General features: G+C 39.6%; 1 protein-coding gene across 9 annotated transcripts in view; it reads right to left on the bottom strand.

Annotated features, from left to right (window-relative positions):
- Nucleotides 1-6,463: 6,463 nt before the first annotated feature.
- LYPD6B (LY6/PLAUR domain containing 6B) overlaps nt 6,464-15,199 on the bottom strand; it is a 188,272-nt gene continuing 179,536 nt past the window's right edge. For all 9 annotated transcript variants that reach the window (XM_015432111.4, XM_015432112.4, XM_065525464.2 and 6 more), the window contains 3 exons: nt 13,072-13,170; nt 8,726-8,856; nt 6,464-7,181 (listed from right to left, as the gene is read on the bottom strand). In XM_015432111.4, coding sequence (XP_015287597.1) covers nt 7,017-7,181; nt 8,726-8,856; nt 13,072-13,170 — 395 coding nt within the window. In that variant the 3' untranslated portion in view covers nt 6,464-7,016. The remainder of the gene's footprint in view (nt 7,182-8,725; nt 8,857-13,071; nt 13,171-15,199) is intronic.

Below are 15,199 nucleotides of genomic sequence, written 5' to 3'. Positions count from 1 at the left end.
CATTAAAAAGAAAAATACAGAAGTCTTGTAGAATTATTCCACTATTCTATCAGTCAAATAATAATTCCCTATCCTTACATAGTTAAAAACGAGACATTGTTACAATTATAATCAAAATCTTTCTCTTGTCTTTCTTCAATTCCTGAATTCTTAAGGCCAGGTGAGTAGAAAAATGCTCAGATCCTAAATACTGCTGAAAAAAACATCCTCCAAAATCAATGTTGGACATTCAATTTAGGATTAATTATAAGAAAAAATACCACCAAAACAAATGTGGGCATATTCGTCCGTTTTCACACTACTACAAAGAAATATCCGAGACTGAGTAATTCATAAAGGAAAGAGGTTTAGTTGGCTCACAGTTCGGCATGGCTGGGGAGGCCTCAGAAAACTTACAATCATGGTGGAAGGGAAAGCAGGCACCTTCTTCTCAAGGCAGCAAGAGAGCAAAGAGCAGGGGAAACTGCCGCTTTTAAAGCCATCAGATCTCGTGAGAACTCACTTGCTATCATGAGAACAGCATGGGGGAAACCACCCTCACAATCCAGTCACCTCCCTCCCTCGACACCTGGGAATTACAGGTCCCTCCCGCCACAAGTGGGGATTACAATTCGAGATGAGATTTGGGTGGGGACACAGAGCCAAACCAAATCATATCAGTGGGTTTACCTATGTTAGTTAAAATACTGCATTAATCCTTATTTTACATTTCCACTTAATTATGTATTCATTTCCTTTGTCAGATAAGATATAAAAGGACTTTCCTTGAAGATCTGTCCAGAAGGGAGGCATTCTCTCAGTCCATGAATGAATTTTGGTTTAAATTTATTAGTTAAAATGAGGATAAATCTTAATATTCAGGACTCATCTCTGACTCAAGATTGATTTCATAGTAAATCTAGTAATATACAGACATAACAAATGACTGACAACTTCAGAGAATTCTTCAGAAGACATATGCAAAGAGAGGAAACAAGAACATACAATCTTCAGGAACCATTGACTTTTTGATTGATTTACAGTTGAGCCCTAAGGAGTGGTGGGCATGAGTGGGATTAATATCCATTCTAGACACTGAACAGTGAACAAACATAAGGACAAAACCAAAGAAAAAGTATTTGAAGCTTCCCCTTTTTAAGGCAGTTTTTACATTTTCTGCTTCCGCTCACCTGAGGATGATGGCAACAGGTCTGTACAGGTAGGAGCCTATGATCTTGGAGAAGTGAGTGTTTCTGAATGTTTAAGGTTTATTCATTCAGCATGCATTTATTAAGTACCTAGGATATACCATGTGTTTTAGGAGTCAATGTCTTACCCACCCCCAGGTTTTGCAGGTTTCCCCTCATACCTGTCTACATTTGTAAGGTTGTGTACACAAAAGTGTATTCTGTGGAAACCAGATGCTCGGTGAAACAATGTTTCTCTCATGGAATAGTTTGGGAAGCACTGCGTGCTCTTTCCCCGCCCTTGCAGATTTACAATGTACATTAATCACAATGGAGCACAATGGGAATTACAGTAGGCATGGGAGCTTCTTTATCTGTGTCTGCTTCTCGCTAGCTGTGTGCTTCGGGCAAGTCCATGCAGCTCTTAAAGACAAAGGCTCCCTCTCTTATCTCTGACATGATAGCATTGCCTCAGCCACCTTAACAATGGCCTCGCCACACAGCCTCACATTGTGGGAATCTGTAGCAGACAGTTGTGGTTGCTTATCTAGATGCATTTTTTCCTGCCTCCTTTCTCATTCCTGCTTTGTTCACATATCTAGCCTCCACCGTGTACCACACTTGCCTCGTGCACCACACATGCCTCGGGGACACTGAGCTTCCTTTAGCTGAAGTAAGCCAAGGGTGACCACAGCTTTCTGGCTTGTGATTTGCTGGAAAGCTGGGCAAAGGCCTTTGCTTGGAGAGCTTCCAGAGGCATCCCCCTGCCTGTTTCCCTGGACACTGGGTAGGCAGTATGCCACAGCTATAGCCATCTAGTTACCAAAGGATATGAGGGAAGGGAGAATCAAAAGAACAGCACAGAATGGGGCTGGAACCACTGGACTAAGTCCACTTTGAAGCCCTCTCTCTCTCTCTCTGAACCTCCAGTAATGTAAGCCAAGAAATTCATGTATGCCAATTTGGGACTCTCTGTTATTTGCAGCTGAAGCTATCTGATGGCTACAGCATTCTATAAAAGATGCCTTCCCTGACTGAGGATACTCAAAAATTGAATCAGAGTTTATCTTCAAGACCCGCTTGCCCCATGTTGCCTGTCCTCCAAATATTTGGAAAATATTTGCATTGGAACTGATTTTGAGTCTGTGCTTAGGTCCTGTGGATGGGCTCACCTTGCGCATTGCTTTCCATGGCTTCTTACTGCCGCACTCAGCTATGATGCCCAGGGATGCAAGTCAGTGCTCAGAACCCTTGACATCCTGCTTGCCTGGAAGGGGCCCCAGAATCCATTCCTGGAGCTCCCACTTGTCCTAGGCAACTCAGGGCCATTCTCAATGTGTCAGCTCTGCCAATCCACAATGTCCTCCACGTGCTTCCAGACCCTTAGCTGGAACCACTTTTCATGAACTAAAAAATTCCTTGTGTAGTGGCTTAGGAGACTGTGAGCTCTTAACACAGAGCTCTACAGCCTTATGTTGAGGGCCTGGGTTATTTTTTTTCTAAAAAATGATGCCCTAAGACTCCCAGGGTGAGAATCACCAATATCAGAATCCGCTGCTTGTTAAAAATGAAGATTCTCAGACCTGCTAAATAGCATTTCTGGCACTGAGCTGCAGAAGCCCTATTTTTCACAGCCCCAACCAGAATGATCTCAACTCTGGGTCACCCTAAAGACAGTTCAGCTTCTAGTCTCAGCATCTGATGAAAGAGAAGCCAAGGCAAGGAGTGAGGGGGGCTGGGCAGGAGACAGAATTGTGAAGATGAAAGGGGAGTGGGAAGAGTCATAGAAAGATGCTGCACTGTTTCAGATACACAGGAGAGGAACTGTGCCTAAAGGCAGACTCAAATCACAACTGTTTTTCAGTTTCTGGGACTTTCACCTTTGTGCATTTGTTAGCCTTTGTCTTCTGGCATGATTTGCACCCAGACACAACCAGCATCACCATGTCACCCTCCACAAATCCTATAGTTGACAACACATAATGAGGCAAAAATAAAATAAAATAAAATGTCGAGGATCCAAAGGTCATAGCGAACTTTGTAACTGGTGAGCTACATGTCACGAAAGTTTTGCCTAAGGATCATTTCACGAATGTAAAACATAGTTTCCCAATTTCATGCCACACCTCACCTCCCATGTCCATGCGTGTCCTCATTGTTCATTTCATGCTTTGCGTGGCTTCATAAGTTCCTTTCCAGTGAGAAAGAGAAACCAACCCACCTTCGCCTTCTTCCTTTCTCTTATGAAATATATTTTACCCAGTGATTGACATGACAGAATGCAGATTGTATAGAAAGTAATGCCGGTAATTTCTGACTGCTTTTACTCAGAATTGAATTTAGGGACAGCATTTACACATGGGTGGGGAAAAGGTGTTAGGTGACTTTTTTTTTCAAGGAATGATTGATGGATGGAATTCAAAGTTTATTCTAGAATGTAGATCTATTGAAAGTGGACCTTTGACAGGCCATTCCCTCAGATCTTCCTCATATTCATAGCTAATCCCCTTGTCTCTTTTATACTAACAAATCTACATGTTCCCCATCTTTCCTCACTCCACTACTAGGATTCTCATTGGACATTTTGACACTAAAGTATTTCTCATTTTCTTACCCACAAGGGGCAAATTAAATTAATCTGAGGCCTGGGATGCTTGTCCATTCCAGGTCCCTATGCAATGGACTTTAAATATCTATGCAGTGAACTCTAATGATTGAATTTATTTTTTGCATTCTAGTTTTTAAATTACATTGAAGATACCACAGAGTCAACTTAAAGTACATAGGGCTTTCAGATTAGAACTCAAAGGTCAGGTGTTGGAGTCTGGGCCTTCTGATCACCAACATGACTTCCATCTTTTATTCTTTCCTTTGGTGGCTCCCAAAGTGGCTGTGTTTCAGAATCATTTGAGGAATTTTTTTTAACTACACATTTTTTGACTCAACACAGCGAATCTGACTTTGTGAAGCTGGGGCCCAGATTTGTTTTTTTACAATATCCCCCAAGCAATCAGGCAGATACCAGGGACACATTTACTGAAGACTTCTATCTGGTACAGGGGTTCTTAAACTTGCACATGCATCAGAAGCACCTGGAGGCCTTGTTAAATCACAGGTTGAACCCGCAGAGTTTCTGATTTAATAGGTCTGAGATGGAGTCTGAGATTTGCATTTCTAACAAGTTTCCAGGTGATGCTGTTGGGCCACACTTTTAGAGCCATGCCTGTAACCGAGGTTGCTTGTGTCTGTGTTTATTACTCATCAGCATACCTATTATGTGCCCAAGGACCAGGCTTCAGAAAAAGGAATGATCCTCTTACATCAGAGGTAACACCTGGATGAGCATTATAATCACCTGAGCGCTTTTTTCCGTTTGTTTAAATTTAACTTTCAGCTATTGGGGGTGGGCTTCAGCTTCATCCCAGAGCTACTGAATCAACAGCTCCAGAATGCCCTGGGGACTTGTTTTGTTTTGAAGTTACTCAGAAGATTTTATTACAAGGATTCGAAACCATTTCCTTAGATGAGCCAGTCTTGTGAGTTCATGAATAACTTACACAAAAAATTATTTTTTTATCTGAAATTCAAATTTGATGCGGCATCCCATATTTTTATTTGTAATTCCCTGTTCACTCAGCTGCCTTTACCAGAAGCTTGTTTCCTCTGCACTCCTTCCTTTGCTCAACATACCCTGATTTTAAATGCTTAAGGGAATGGAGGTGAGACGTGAAATCCATACGAACTTGATGTTCAGGGTAAAGAAGAGAAATTAAGATATTTCCTCAGGAAAGAAAAAAACACACACAAAAGAAACTTCATTAATCTATACAGCAGAAACAAAATCAGGAAAAAAAAAAAAGTGCTGTCTGCTAATGGTTTTTTTTTTTTTTTTTTTTTTAACCAGACAATTTGTCAATTACACAGTCTAAAGAAACCCTGGGGAATAAAAAGATGCCAAAGATGCTATTAAAATTTCCAAGCGAAGCCCCACATAATTAATTTCAAACAAGTATAAGCTATGAAAACCCAAATACTTCAAGGTGCTGAGTGAAAGATGGGATAAATCTACATTAGGCTTCAAAACTGATGCTACCAGGTGAGTCTAAGTTTGGGCCACAGACAGGGAGATAATGATGTCTGCTCCCTCCCTGTTTGATAGGACGCTAAGGAGCCTTAAGACGAAATGCTCCCGGTGCATCAACGATGAGAAGAAACATAAATACAGCTCAGCCCCTGACATTAGTACATAACGGAATCAAATACATGAAACAATCAAAACAGAAGACAAATTCACTGACTCAGAAGACAGAGAAAACAAGGGAAGTGATCTGGCCAACCATTGCTCAGGCTGAGTAACCACCATTAGCACCATGGTCCCTGCAAAGAAAGCTTCTTTCTCCTTAAGCAGTCTTGACATCCCATAGATTAGGGGTCAGCAAATTTTTCCTGAAAAGGGCAAGATAGTAAAGCTTTTAGCCTTTGCAGACTATACAGTCTCTGCTGCATCTCGGCAACCCTGCCATTATAGCACAACAGGAGACACACACAATACATAAACAAGTGGCCATGGCTGTGTTTCAATAAAGACTTATCCACAAAAATGGATGGTGGAATGTATTTGGCCTGTGGGCCATAATTTGCCAACTCGTGTCATAGGTGAGCCCATGCGGCAAGGATAGCATCATTAATAGAGTCTACAGGGCACCCAGCATTCTAATGATGGATATTTAATTAGGGGAAAAAACCCATTCCATTAACTCATCACTAGAAATACGAGGACAGAGTGTTTAAAGGTCATCCCAAAGTGTGACTGAAGGCAGGAAATCAGAATTCTAGAAACAGGAAGAAGATGCTCATTTGAAATTCAGAGATTGCATTATAAGTGGAAAGAGAAGAGAATGGGACCAAATATTTTAGCATGTATTTACAGAAGTTCTCTTGGTAGACATGGCATGCATAAAGAATATGACTGAAGGAGGAAAAGGGACCCTCCTTGCCATTTTCTCTGACTAGAACTTTTGAAGCTACTACTGCTGAGGGTGCATCATATGACAAGGTGTCATCTTCCTTTATCAGGGAGGTTTCCCAGATATTCTCAGGTCACTGAGTTTGTATTAGCATCCTAAAATGCATCTCTCCCCCAAAAGATAAAAGCTAAGTAGCTTTAGCATAGAATTTTATAGTTTAACACATATCACCAACGGTGCATGGACACAAATGTCAGTGACCTATTTTATGGTCCTGGTAACTGTTTCACCAGAGGTCTCCACATCAGTCAAGAAACACACAAGCATGCATTTACATTGTATAATTTAAAAGCTTTATTTCCCCCCACAATTAGCAAATAGATTTCATGTTAGTTCAACTGGAAGTTTTCTTCGTGGCAGTTGCCTTTCTCATGCACTAGTCTGTTGGTGGGGAAAACTGCTTTCTCGTGAGGGGAAGGGCTAGATTTCATAGAGACGCTCTGAGCTAATCATATAAACAAGAGGGTTTGACCTGGCAGCCTCTGAGGCAGTCAAGGAGGTCAAGAAATTCTTTCAGCTAAAGGCCTAATCAGGTGGGACTAGTTGCCAGGATCCACTCTGCAGAACTGACCAAACGTAGCTCTCTTTGACCAGGAAGCCTGGAAGTCAGACCATCTTCTCAGGCCCTGCCAAATTCCCATTCTCAGTCCTGTGGCCTCATGTGGGAACATTTTATCAAAGCAAACCACTGGCTTTCACCTTGGGGTCCAATGTGCACTCTTCACCAAGTGCAAGATTGATCTTCACTCCAAAGTTCGCCGTTCACACAGTTTTTGGCTTGTGCTTTAGAGGCTGGTCTCTGCCTCTCCTAGGAATGGTGGCATCACAGTAATGGAAGCACAAAGACCCAGGCGAGCACTGGTAGGTAGGGTGTGGGGGCACTGCTGCCGGATGTTCTCTGAGCGTGCATTATGGCAAACACTGCATTACTGTGATTGGTGGGTAATTCTACATTGCAGATCATTCCTTCACAGCAAGACCTACACTCCTGTTACAAAAAGGAGAGGAAAGGACAGTGAATAATAGGAAGAAGAGGGAAGAGGCAAAAGAAAGAAAAAGAAAGAAAGATAAAAGAAAGGCTTCTTCAGCTCTATCTGAAGACAGACAATTGGAGTTGGTTATCCAATTTTGTATCATCTAGGCTCTTGGGTACCCTTCCCCCACGAATGCCAATGGAATGGAAGGGAAAAACCATGCTGAAAGTCTTTTATCCTAACTGTGATTTATCTGCCTCAAACCCAACCCAAGCGTTAGCAAGGCAAAGAGGAAGAGAAACTGAATAAGAGTGCTTGATTGAATCCACAAATCTTCTAAAGGTTTGTAAGGGAAAACACTCAGACAAAAATGAAAGCTAGGAACCTTTGGGATTAGTCATTGATTTTCTTTCCTAGTGCTACTTGTTAGGGGATAATAATGACTCTGTATTGTCTATGCTAACACCTGATTCTTATCATTACAGCAACAATGGTTTGCTAATTATGGTTGCTGAGTGGTGTAAGAAAAAAAAAAAAAAAAAAGGCTTGTCCCTAACAGGTGTTTTCAGGGGATGTTTTCAGGTAATACCAAACCTTGCCAGGTACAATGCCTCAACCTGATAAACCCAGCCATTCATAGAGGCTTCCAGGATGACTAGGTATGATAAAGGCATCAATTTTAGGCATCCATATCAGTCGTTCTCAACCCTGGCTGCACATCAGAATCACCTTGGGGAACTTTTTAAAAAGATCCTGACACCCAGGACCCTACTCTGAGGTTCCATTTCAACTGGTGTGGAAAGCCTGCCGGCCCACATCCCTCAACAACAAGCAGAGCGTGTAAAAGCTACCCAGGTGATTCTTGTGTAGCTAGAGCTAAAAGCCACTGATTTAAGAATCATTTTCTGTACTTACAGGGTAAATCAAATTCTAAAACCTCATGAAATGAACATACTTTCAAGTAATTCTTTCTTAAGCATTTCAGAATTCCAGGCATATAAAGGAGTGAAATGCTCATTTAGAATGATAGAATGAGAACGTTACAGTGATCAATTGATCTAAAAGGTACCTACAGTTCATCATATTAAACTGAGGCTAATCCTTCAGACTCCCTTCCTCATCTAAGCAGAAGCAGCGGATAAGACAAGGTTTCCTTCATAAAAACTGTCACCATAGTCCTCTTGTCACCTTCCAGTGTCCCTCTGCAGTGTTCTTGGGGACTCCTGGCCATCAAAAGAGCAGAGCAGGCGTTGCCATTTTCTTGTGGATAGTTTGCTCTCAGGTCACCAGAGTTGGCCTTACATCATTCACCCACAGTCTGAGGTCTAGGGTCTAGCTCTGGAGTCTGGGGAATGCCGCTTGTTTATAGTAACATTATTTCTTTTTGAAGGACAGAAAGTCCAACTGCTCTTTGGTCTGTATTTTATCTTTGTATGGAGTCTTTCCTCAAAATGCAAACATGGTCAACATTTTACTATCCTTCCTGCCTCTCCTTTGATCTACGACTTACGTTACTAGCATGACAGTTTAGACAATAACACACACACACAATCCTTACCGTATGTTCAGAATCTCGGCTGTGGTGGCAACCGACAAAATGACATTCACTTCTGGAGGCGCACTTTTTAGTGATGGATGTGCTTCTTCCATGGCTGGTAAAGTGATGAACTGTCAAACAGTACTGTGTGTCTAGGGAAGAGGAAACAAAAAACAAAACCGAGAAACAAGGTAATTTCATTATCCACATTACAAAAGAGATCGCTCAACAATTAATGCAGAAAGGACTCAAATTCAGGCCAGTCCTGGGGTTTCTAGGCAAGACATTTCATAGCAGTGAACTCTGAAGTTTCTAGGAGATATTTTTCAAGACACCAGCTTCTGAAGCATGAGCGTGTTTTGAAAATGTATGTAAACGGGCACTCATCCTGTGGTTTCGGTTACAGCTGAGGAAAAACTGAAAGCATTTATTTTATCAAACCATGGGTCTGCTCATTTGATATGAAAATATTTATGTCTCTGGCCCTTTCTTTTTCTCTCCCTCTGAAGCATGTTCTCGAAATCTAAAATAAAATGAAAATTGTGAAGGTAAAATGCAATGGGGCAGAACACTTGTTTCATTATTCATCATTTTTCTCTTATATATTAATAGGCCATGTGGTGAGCTGGGGTGAAAAGCAGTTGCTTTGAATTACACATCACGATCACCTTTTTCACTCATCTGTTAATTGCAAACACTGCAATTAATTTTGTACCAACCTAATAATTTCTATTCTGGTTTTAATCCTACCAATATGTTAGACTTTTCTCATCAATGTATTTCCATTTCTCTCCTCCTCTTTAATTAATTCTTACTTTCCCTGTTTCCCACTCACCACCTCCTGCTTAGTATAGCTACAGTACCTCATTTCTACCCAGAATTATCCTTAAGGTTTTATGCCACTCACATTTTATTACTTAGGGTTCTTTCGAGAAGTTTCATTCAATATCCTAGGACATTATTCTTTGGTTCTGTGTCTCTTTTATACCGGAGGCCAATGAAATGCTTCTTAGTTTATTGATCAGAGACTACAACAGCAATGCCATAGAATGGGAAAAAATTGGACTAAAGTTGAGAAGATTGGGCTTATGGAACTGCCTCTGTCATAGGTGAGCAAGTCATGTTAGATCTTCTGAGCTCATTTTTTTTTTTTTTTTGGTTTTAGGAAAATGATGATAGATAATAAGTGTCTTGGTGCTTTGATAGAGTGGTGGTAAGCTTTACATAATACGAACAGTAGCAAGCCCATATTGAGTGTGCACCATCAGCCAGGTACTCCTCTAACTTGTGTTCAAGCATTCAATCCTTACCATAAGCCTTAAGGTAAGTCACATTAACAGCCTCATTTTACAGTAAATTGAGGACAATTTCTTGCTTATGGTCACATAGAAAGAAAATGGTGAAGAGTAGGATTCTAACCCAGGAGGTTTTCTAGGGCTTGCACTCTTAACCAGAACATGATTCTACTCCTCAGTATACTTAATATTAAACCACGTGGCAATTGATATGGTTTGAATCTGTGTCCCCATCTAAACTTCATATCAAACTGTAAGCCCCAGTGTTGGAGAAGGGAGGTGATTAAATCATGGGGGCGGATCCTTCATGAATGTTTTAGTGCCATCCCCTTAGTGCTGTTCTTGTGATAGTGAGTTCTCATGAGATCTGCTTGTCTAAAACTGTGTAGCAGCTCCCCGCTCTCTTTCTTGCTCCTACAACCACCATGTGAGATGCCTCATTCCCCCTTTGCTTTCTGCCATGATTGTAAGTTTCCTGAGCCCTCCCCAGAAGCCAAGAAGATGCCAGCATCAGGCTTCCTGTACAGCCTATGGAACCGTAAGCCAATTAAAGCTCTTTTCTTTATAAATGACCCAGTCTCAGGTGTTTCTTTATAGCAATGCAAGAACAGACTAATACAGTGATATAATGTAGAGTGCCCTACAAGAGTAGCTGACTTCCAGATTCAAAAGGAAAGGGAGCCGCTAAAAGTTCTGGAGAAGACATTTCAATTTCTATTCCAAACAAAGAAGAATCGAAAACTGGTAGCTGCATGTGTTCATACAGAATGGCACATATGCTAAGGCAGCCCTAAAAAGTCAGCATAAAAGCCAGGGTAAATAAAACAAGAAATGTCATTCTTGTCATATCCTGTTACACAGAGAACTTCTTTTAACAACCCCGACAGACCACAGAAATGAAACTGTAAAGTGAAAAGGAAACCTGAGATGACAAAGAACAATAGCTGTAGGCCTATTTGCCCCCAGAAATGGTTGACTATCACTCCCTGAAATGACAGAGTGAAAAGTAAGAAGTTACACCCTCAATTAGAATTCCAGGTGGTTAGTGTCTTTGGGACCTGCCTGGCCTATAGTCAAGAATGGTCCTGTCGTGCCATGCTGGAATGCAGGGCCATTCCGTATTGAGCCCATTAAGAGTCAGCCTCTCAGGTGGATGCAGCAGAGCTGACTCTCTTCCACCCTTCCCATCTCTGATGTTTTCTTGGTGATGGAAAGCTGCAGCTTCTCCTCTGGTTCAGCCATGTTTCAACAGAGAAGAAATCCTAAAACCCAGAAACAGCCACACAATCTTTGCCTGCATGCTAAAATGGCTTTGGTTAACTAATGACAAATTGGAGCATTATGCACAGACTTAGTAGGAACAGTGTTTTGGTACAATTCAAAACAATAGCATGATCTATGAAGATAAGGCCTAATAGGCTGGTCATCAGTGCCGCAGTTTACTATTGTTCTAACCCTTGCTGCGCAGTTTTCAAGGCAACTTAAAGCAAATTGTTAAAGGATGATACTCTCTGAAACAAAGTAGTAAACAGAAGCATCAACAAACCTTGAAAACTTTGAAATAAAGATAAATTTCTGTTGAAAATGTAGAAATAAATCCCCAAATATATATAATCACGCATGCACATACACTCATAAGCACACACACAACTTAAGGACGGTCCCTTGACAGAAATGTAAAAGAACCCCAAGAAAAACATATTTTGGTAATTAATTATTCTTGAAAATAAATAAAAAACACTGTCCATATGGATGTCACAGCCATTTGTGCTAATTTATGGCATAAGATTCTCAGGCATAGTAGAGGTCTCCAGTGTGTAGTATTTATTGACTCCACACATTGGTTTTAACTGGAAGAGATAAGGCTATGCCACTGCTATAAATAATGTGGTATTGGAATTTCCAAAAGATTCCTGGTAACAGGAGACCAAAACTAGTTATCTCCAATTCCATAGGAGTTTGTTTTTCTTGGCCTTTTATATCTGAAAAACCTAAAACACAGTACATTCTAAAATCTGAACAATCCAATCTCCTCATAAGTAGGGTTTTAGCATTTCAATTCATCCATCAGCACATTCTGTCTGCTTTACTTCCAAGTTCATATGCATTCAATCATTCACCTCCCCACCTCCTCTGCTCCTACCAACCTAGTCCAAATTCTCATCTTCTGTCTGAAGACAAGAGTCGTCATTTGGTGGTCCCTTCTACTCTTGTCCCCAACCCTCCATTCTCCACACAGCAGCCAGAGCAATATTTTGGAACACAACTGCTGTGTACTCCCTAGCTTAAAACTCCCTACCGCCTTCTCATCACCTTTACAATAAAATCCAAACTATCAGAAAAAAGAAGCTCTTGCATGTCCTGGCCCTTGCTTCCCTCTCAGATCCTTCCTCCATCTCCCACTAAGCCTCTGCAGCCAGTCTCCTTCCTGTTCATTGAAGAGGCCAACTATCAACCTTGAAAACTCTGCATTTGCGATTCCCTCTTCCCGGTATGTTCTTCCTACAGATCTCCACATGGCAGCTTGCTGTGGTCACTCAGGTCTTAGTTCTAAGGTACAGTTCTCAGAGAAGATTTCCCTGACTATCTATTCAGAGACTTTCATTCATTCTGTCAGCAAATATTTACTGAGAAAACACGGGCCAGGCACTGGATTAGGCACTGGGATATATCAGTAAACTAAACTAAAAAGATACTTGAAAGTTTGTTAAATGAATGAATGAGTTTCCCAAATATCAATGTATCTAAAGAGTACAGAAATCATCCTTTGTTTTGAGATGGTAAGTATGACTTTTCTAGACGTATAATCAGGTATTTCTGAAATTCTGAGAATGACTTAATCAATATTGTGGTCTATGTGTTCTCCCTGGTAAATAACATTTAAGAAATTCTTTCTTAAGGTACTCAACTTCAATTTGAGGCTTTGACACCGGTTTCCAAGAACTCTCAATATAGTCTGATGTTCGGATAGTCTCAGAAAAAAATACATCTGATTCCTAAAGAACATCATCAAATCGGGAGAGATTCAAAAGAAATGAGATCACAGAAGTCTTCCAAACTCAGTACACTTACTTTGTGGACACCATTTGTCTTCTGCCCATCTATTGCAGTTATAATTATCCCCTGCATTTTCACAAGTAAAGCACTTGAAGCTATTTGGAAATGGTGTAGCTTTAAAGAAAAAAGCAAAGTGAAACAGTAAGTTACAGAAGACAAAAATTTCAAACATCAAATATGGCACAAAATTAGCAACTTTAACAGATGAAACAAAACTTACAAGCTTTCATCCTTAAAATTTCTCTTTCTAGAGAGCTAGATTTACCCATCAGGCTTTTGGGGACTTTTCTTTATTCCCTTTTGTTTAAATGTCTTCTAAGAATTGCCACTATAGAGTAATGAAAGTGGTCCCACAGCTACTTTGAAAGATGCATAGTATTGTTCTATTATCATTTATAATTTGGGAATAAGTAGGGGCTGAGGGGGTGAATGAGGGTGGGAGAGGTATTGGAACACATGTGTCATCCCTGAAAAGAACTGGAGTCAGATTAACCTGAGTTTGAATTCTGTTCTTCCCACGGATTAGTTGTGTGATTTTTAAAATTCTAAGCTATAATAATATTTATATTAATAATGAAGATGCTCATGACTTGCAGAAGTATAATGATTAAATGGGGGGTTGCAAGCAAATACCTTGTAGTCTCTAGCACATCAGATCATGCTGGTTTCTGTCCATATGCACTTCCAATACAGCTACATTTAACCTCAAACAAGTAATCTCATCTGATAATATGCCAATTATCACAACATTAGACCTTGGCCAGGAATATAACATTTAATATGAGGATGATAGTAATTCTTAAGCCCTTATCATTAGACTAGTTTGTTATGGAAAGAAGGATTTCTGAGTTGCTGGCAGTCTGGACTGAGAGCAACTTGTCTTTACACCTTTTTTTTTTTTTTTTTTTTTTTTTTTTGCCTTCTTGTATCTTGTAACTTTAGTGAACAAGAAGAAAAAACTAAAATAATTTGACATTTCTGTATAGACAAGGTATAGGACCCTGTGTACAACTTTCAATTCTCCCATTTTTGTAAGACAAAGACACTGTTTCATCCTCTTCGTTCTATTAGTAAGACGGTAACCATCCTAGTAATATAACTAGAAGTTGGGGTGAAAATCAGAAAGCAGTGGGAATTTCAGATAAAGGGGAGGATATGTATGGTAGCATAAAACAAGAACAAAATATCAAAAGCTAAAGTTTGGAGGACAAGAAGTTAAATACTGAGGATATATTTCGGTTTTGCCTATGTTTGAAAGTGTATTAGGTAAATAAATAAATAATGACATCCATTTTCACCAATTAAATCAGTACAGTTAAAAAATACTAATATTCAATGCTGGTAGCTAAATGGTTAAAGTATAAATTGGCACAACCTTTTTGATTTAGTAATTCCAATTCCAGGAAATCTATTCTAAGGTCATTAGCCAACTGAAGAGAAAGTGCATTTAAAAAGATAATCAGTGAAGAATTATTTAACATTTAGGTTGCTTGTGATTTATTTTTCTTTCTGATATAAAGTGTGGGGGAATAGTGAAATAAGCTACAGACCAGCCTTATGATTTTTTTTTAATGTAGAAGACATTAAACTATCTTCAAAGACATTGGGAAATATTCAAAATATGTATAAAGAGAGGAAAAACTGTGTAAAACTAAATTTGTACCATCTCAGTATATCACATATGTAAATACACATACATAGAAAAAACACTGGAAGGAAAATATTCCAAAAGAGAAACTCCTTTGAATCTTGAGGTTATGAATAAATTTTATTTTCTTCTATATGTTTTCTGTCTCTGCAATTTTCTATAATGAACATGTATTACTTTTTTTCTTTTTTAAAATTATTTTTTTTCTCATCATAAAATTGTACTAAGCTTAAAAATTTCAAAATTTGTAGAGAAGTTACGGTCTATGAAAATGATGTCTGTGCCATGTCTCTCAGTTATCAGTATATAATTATTACCAATTTAGGAATGTATAACGGTAGTTCAAGGTGTATATGTGTAGTATATGTATGTATATGTACATGTATAGTATACATGTGTATATATGCACACACACAGAGATAACCATCCCAAATAATAAAACACAAAGTAAAGAACAGTAATAATATAGATCTCATTTAGGAGTAGTAGAAGAAG

Source organism: Macaca fascicularis, chromosome 12, assembly GCF_037993035.2.
Source record: "Macaca fascicularis isolate 582-1 chromosome 12, T2T-MFA8v1.1".
Classification (NCBI taxonomy): domain Eukaryota; kingdom Metazoa; phylum Chordata; class Mammalia; order Primates; family Cercopithecidae; genus Macaca; species Macaca fascicularis.
The sequence above is the reverse complement of the archived record's forward strand: the minus strand, read 5'-3'. Positions and strand labels throughout refer to the sequence as shown.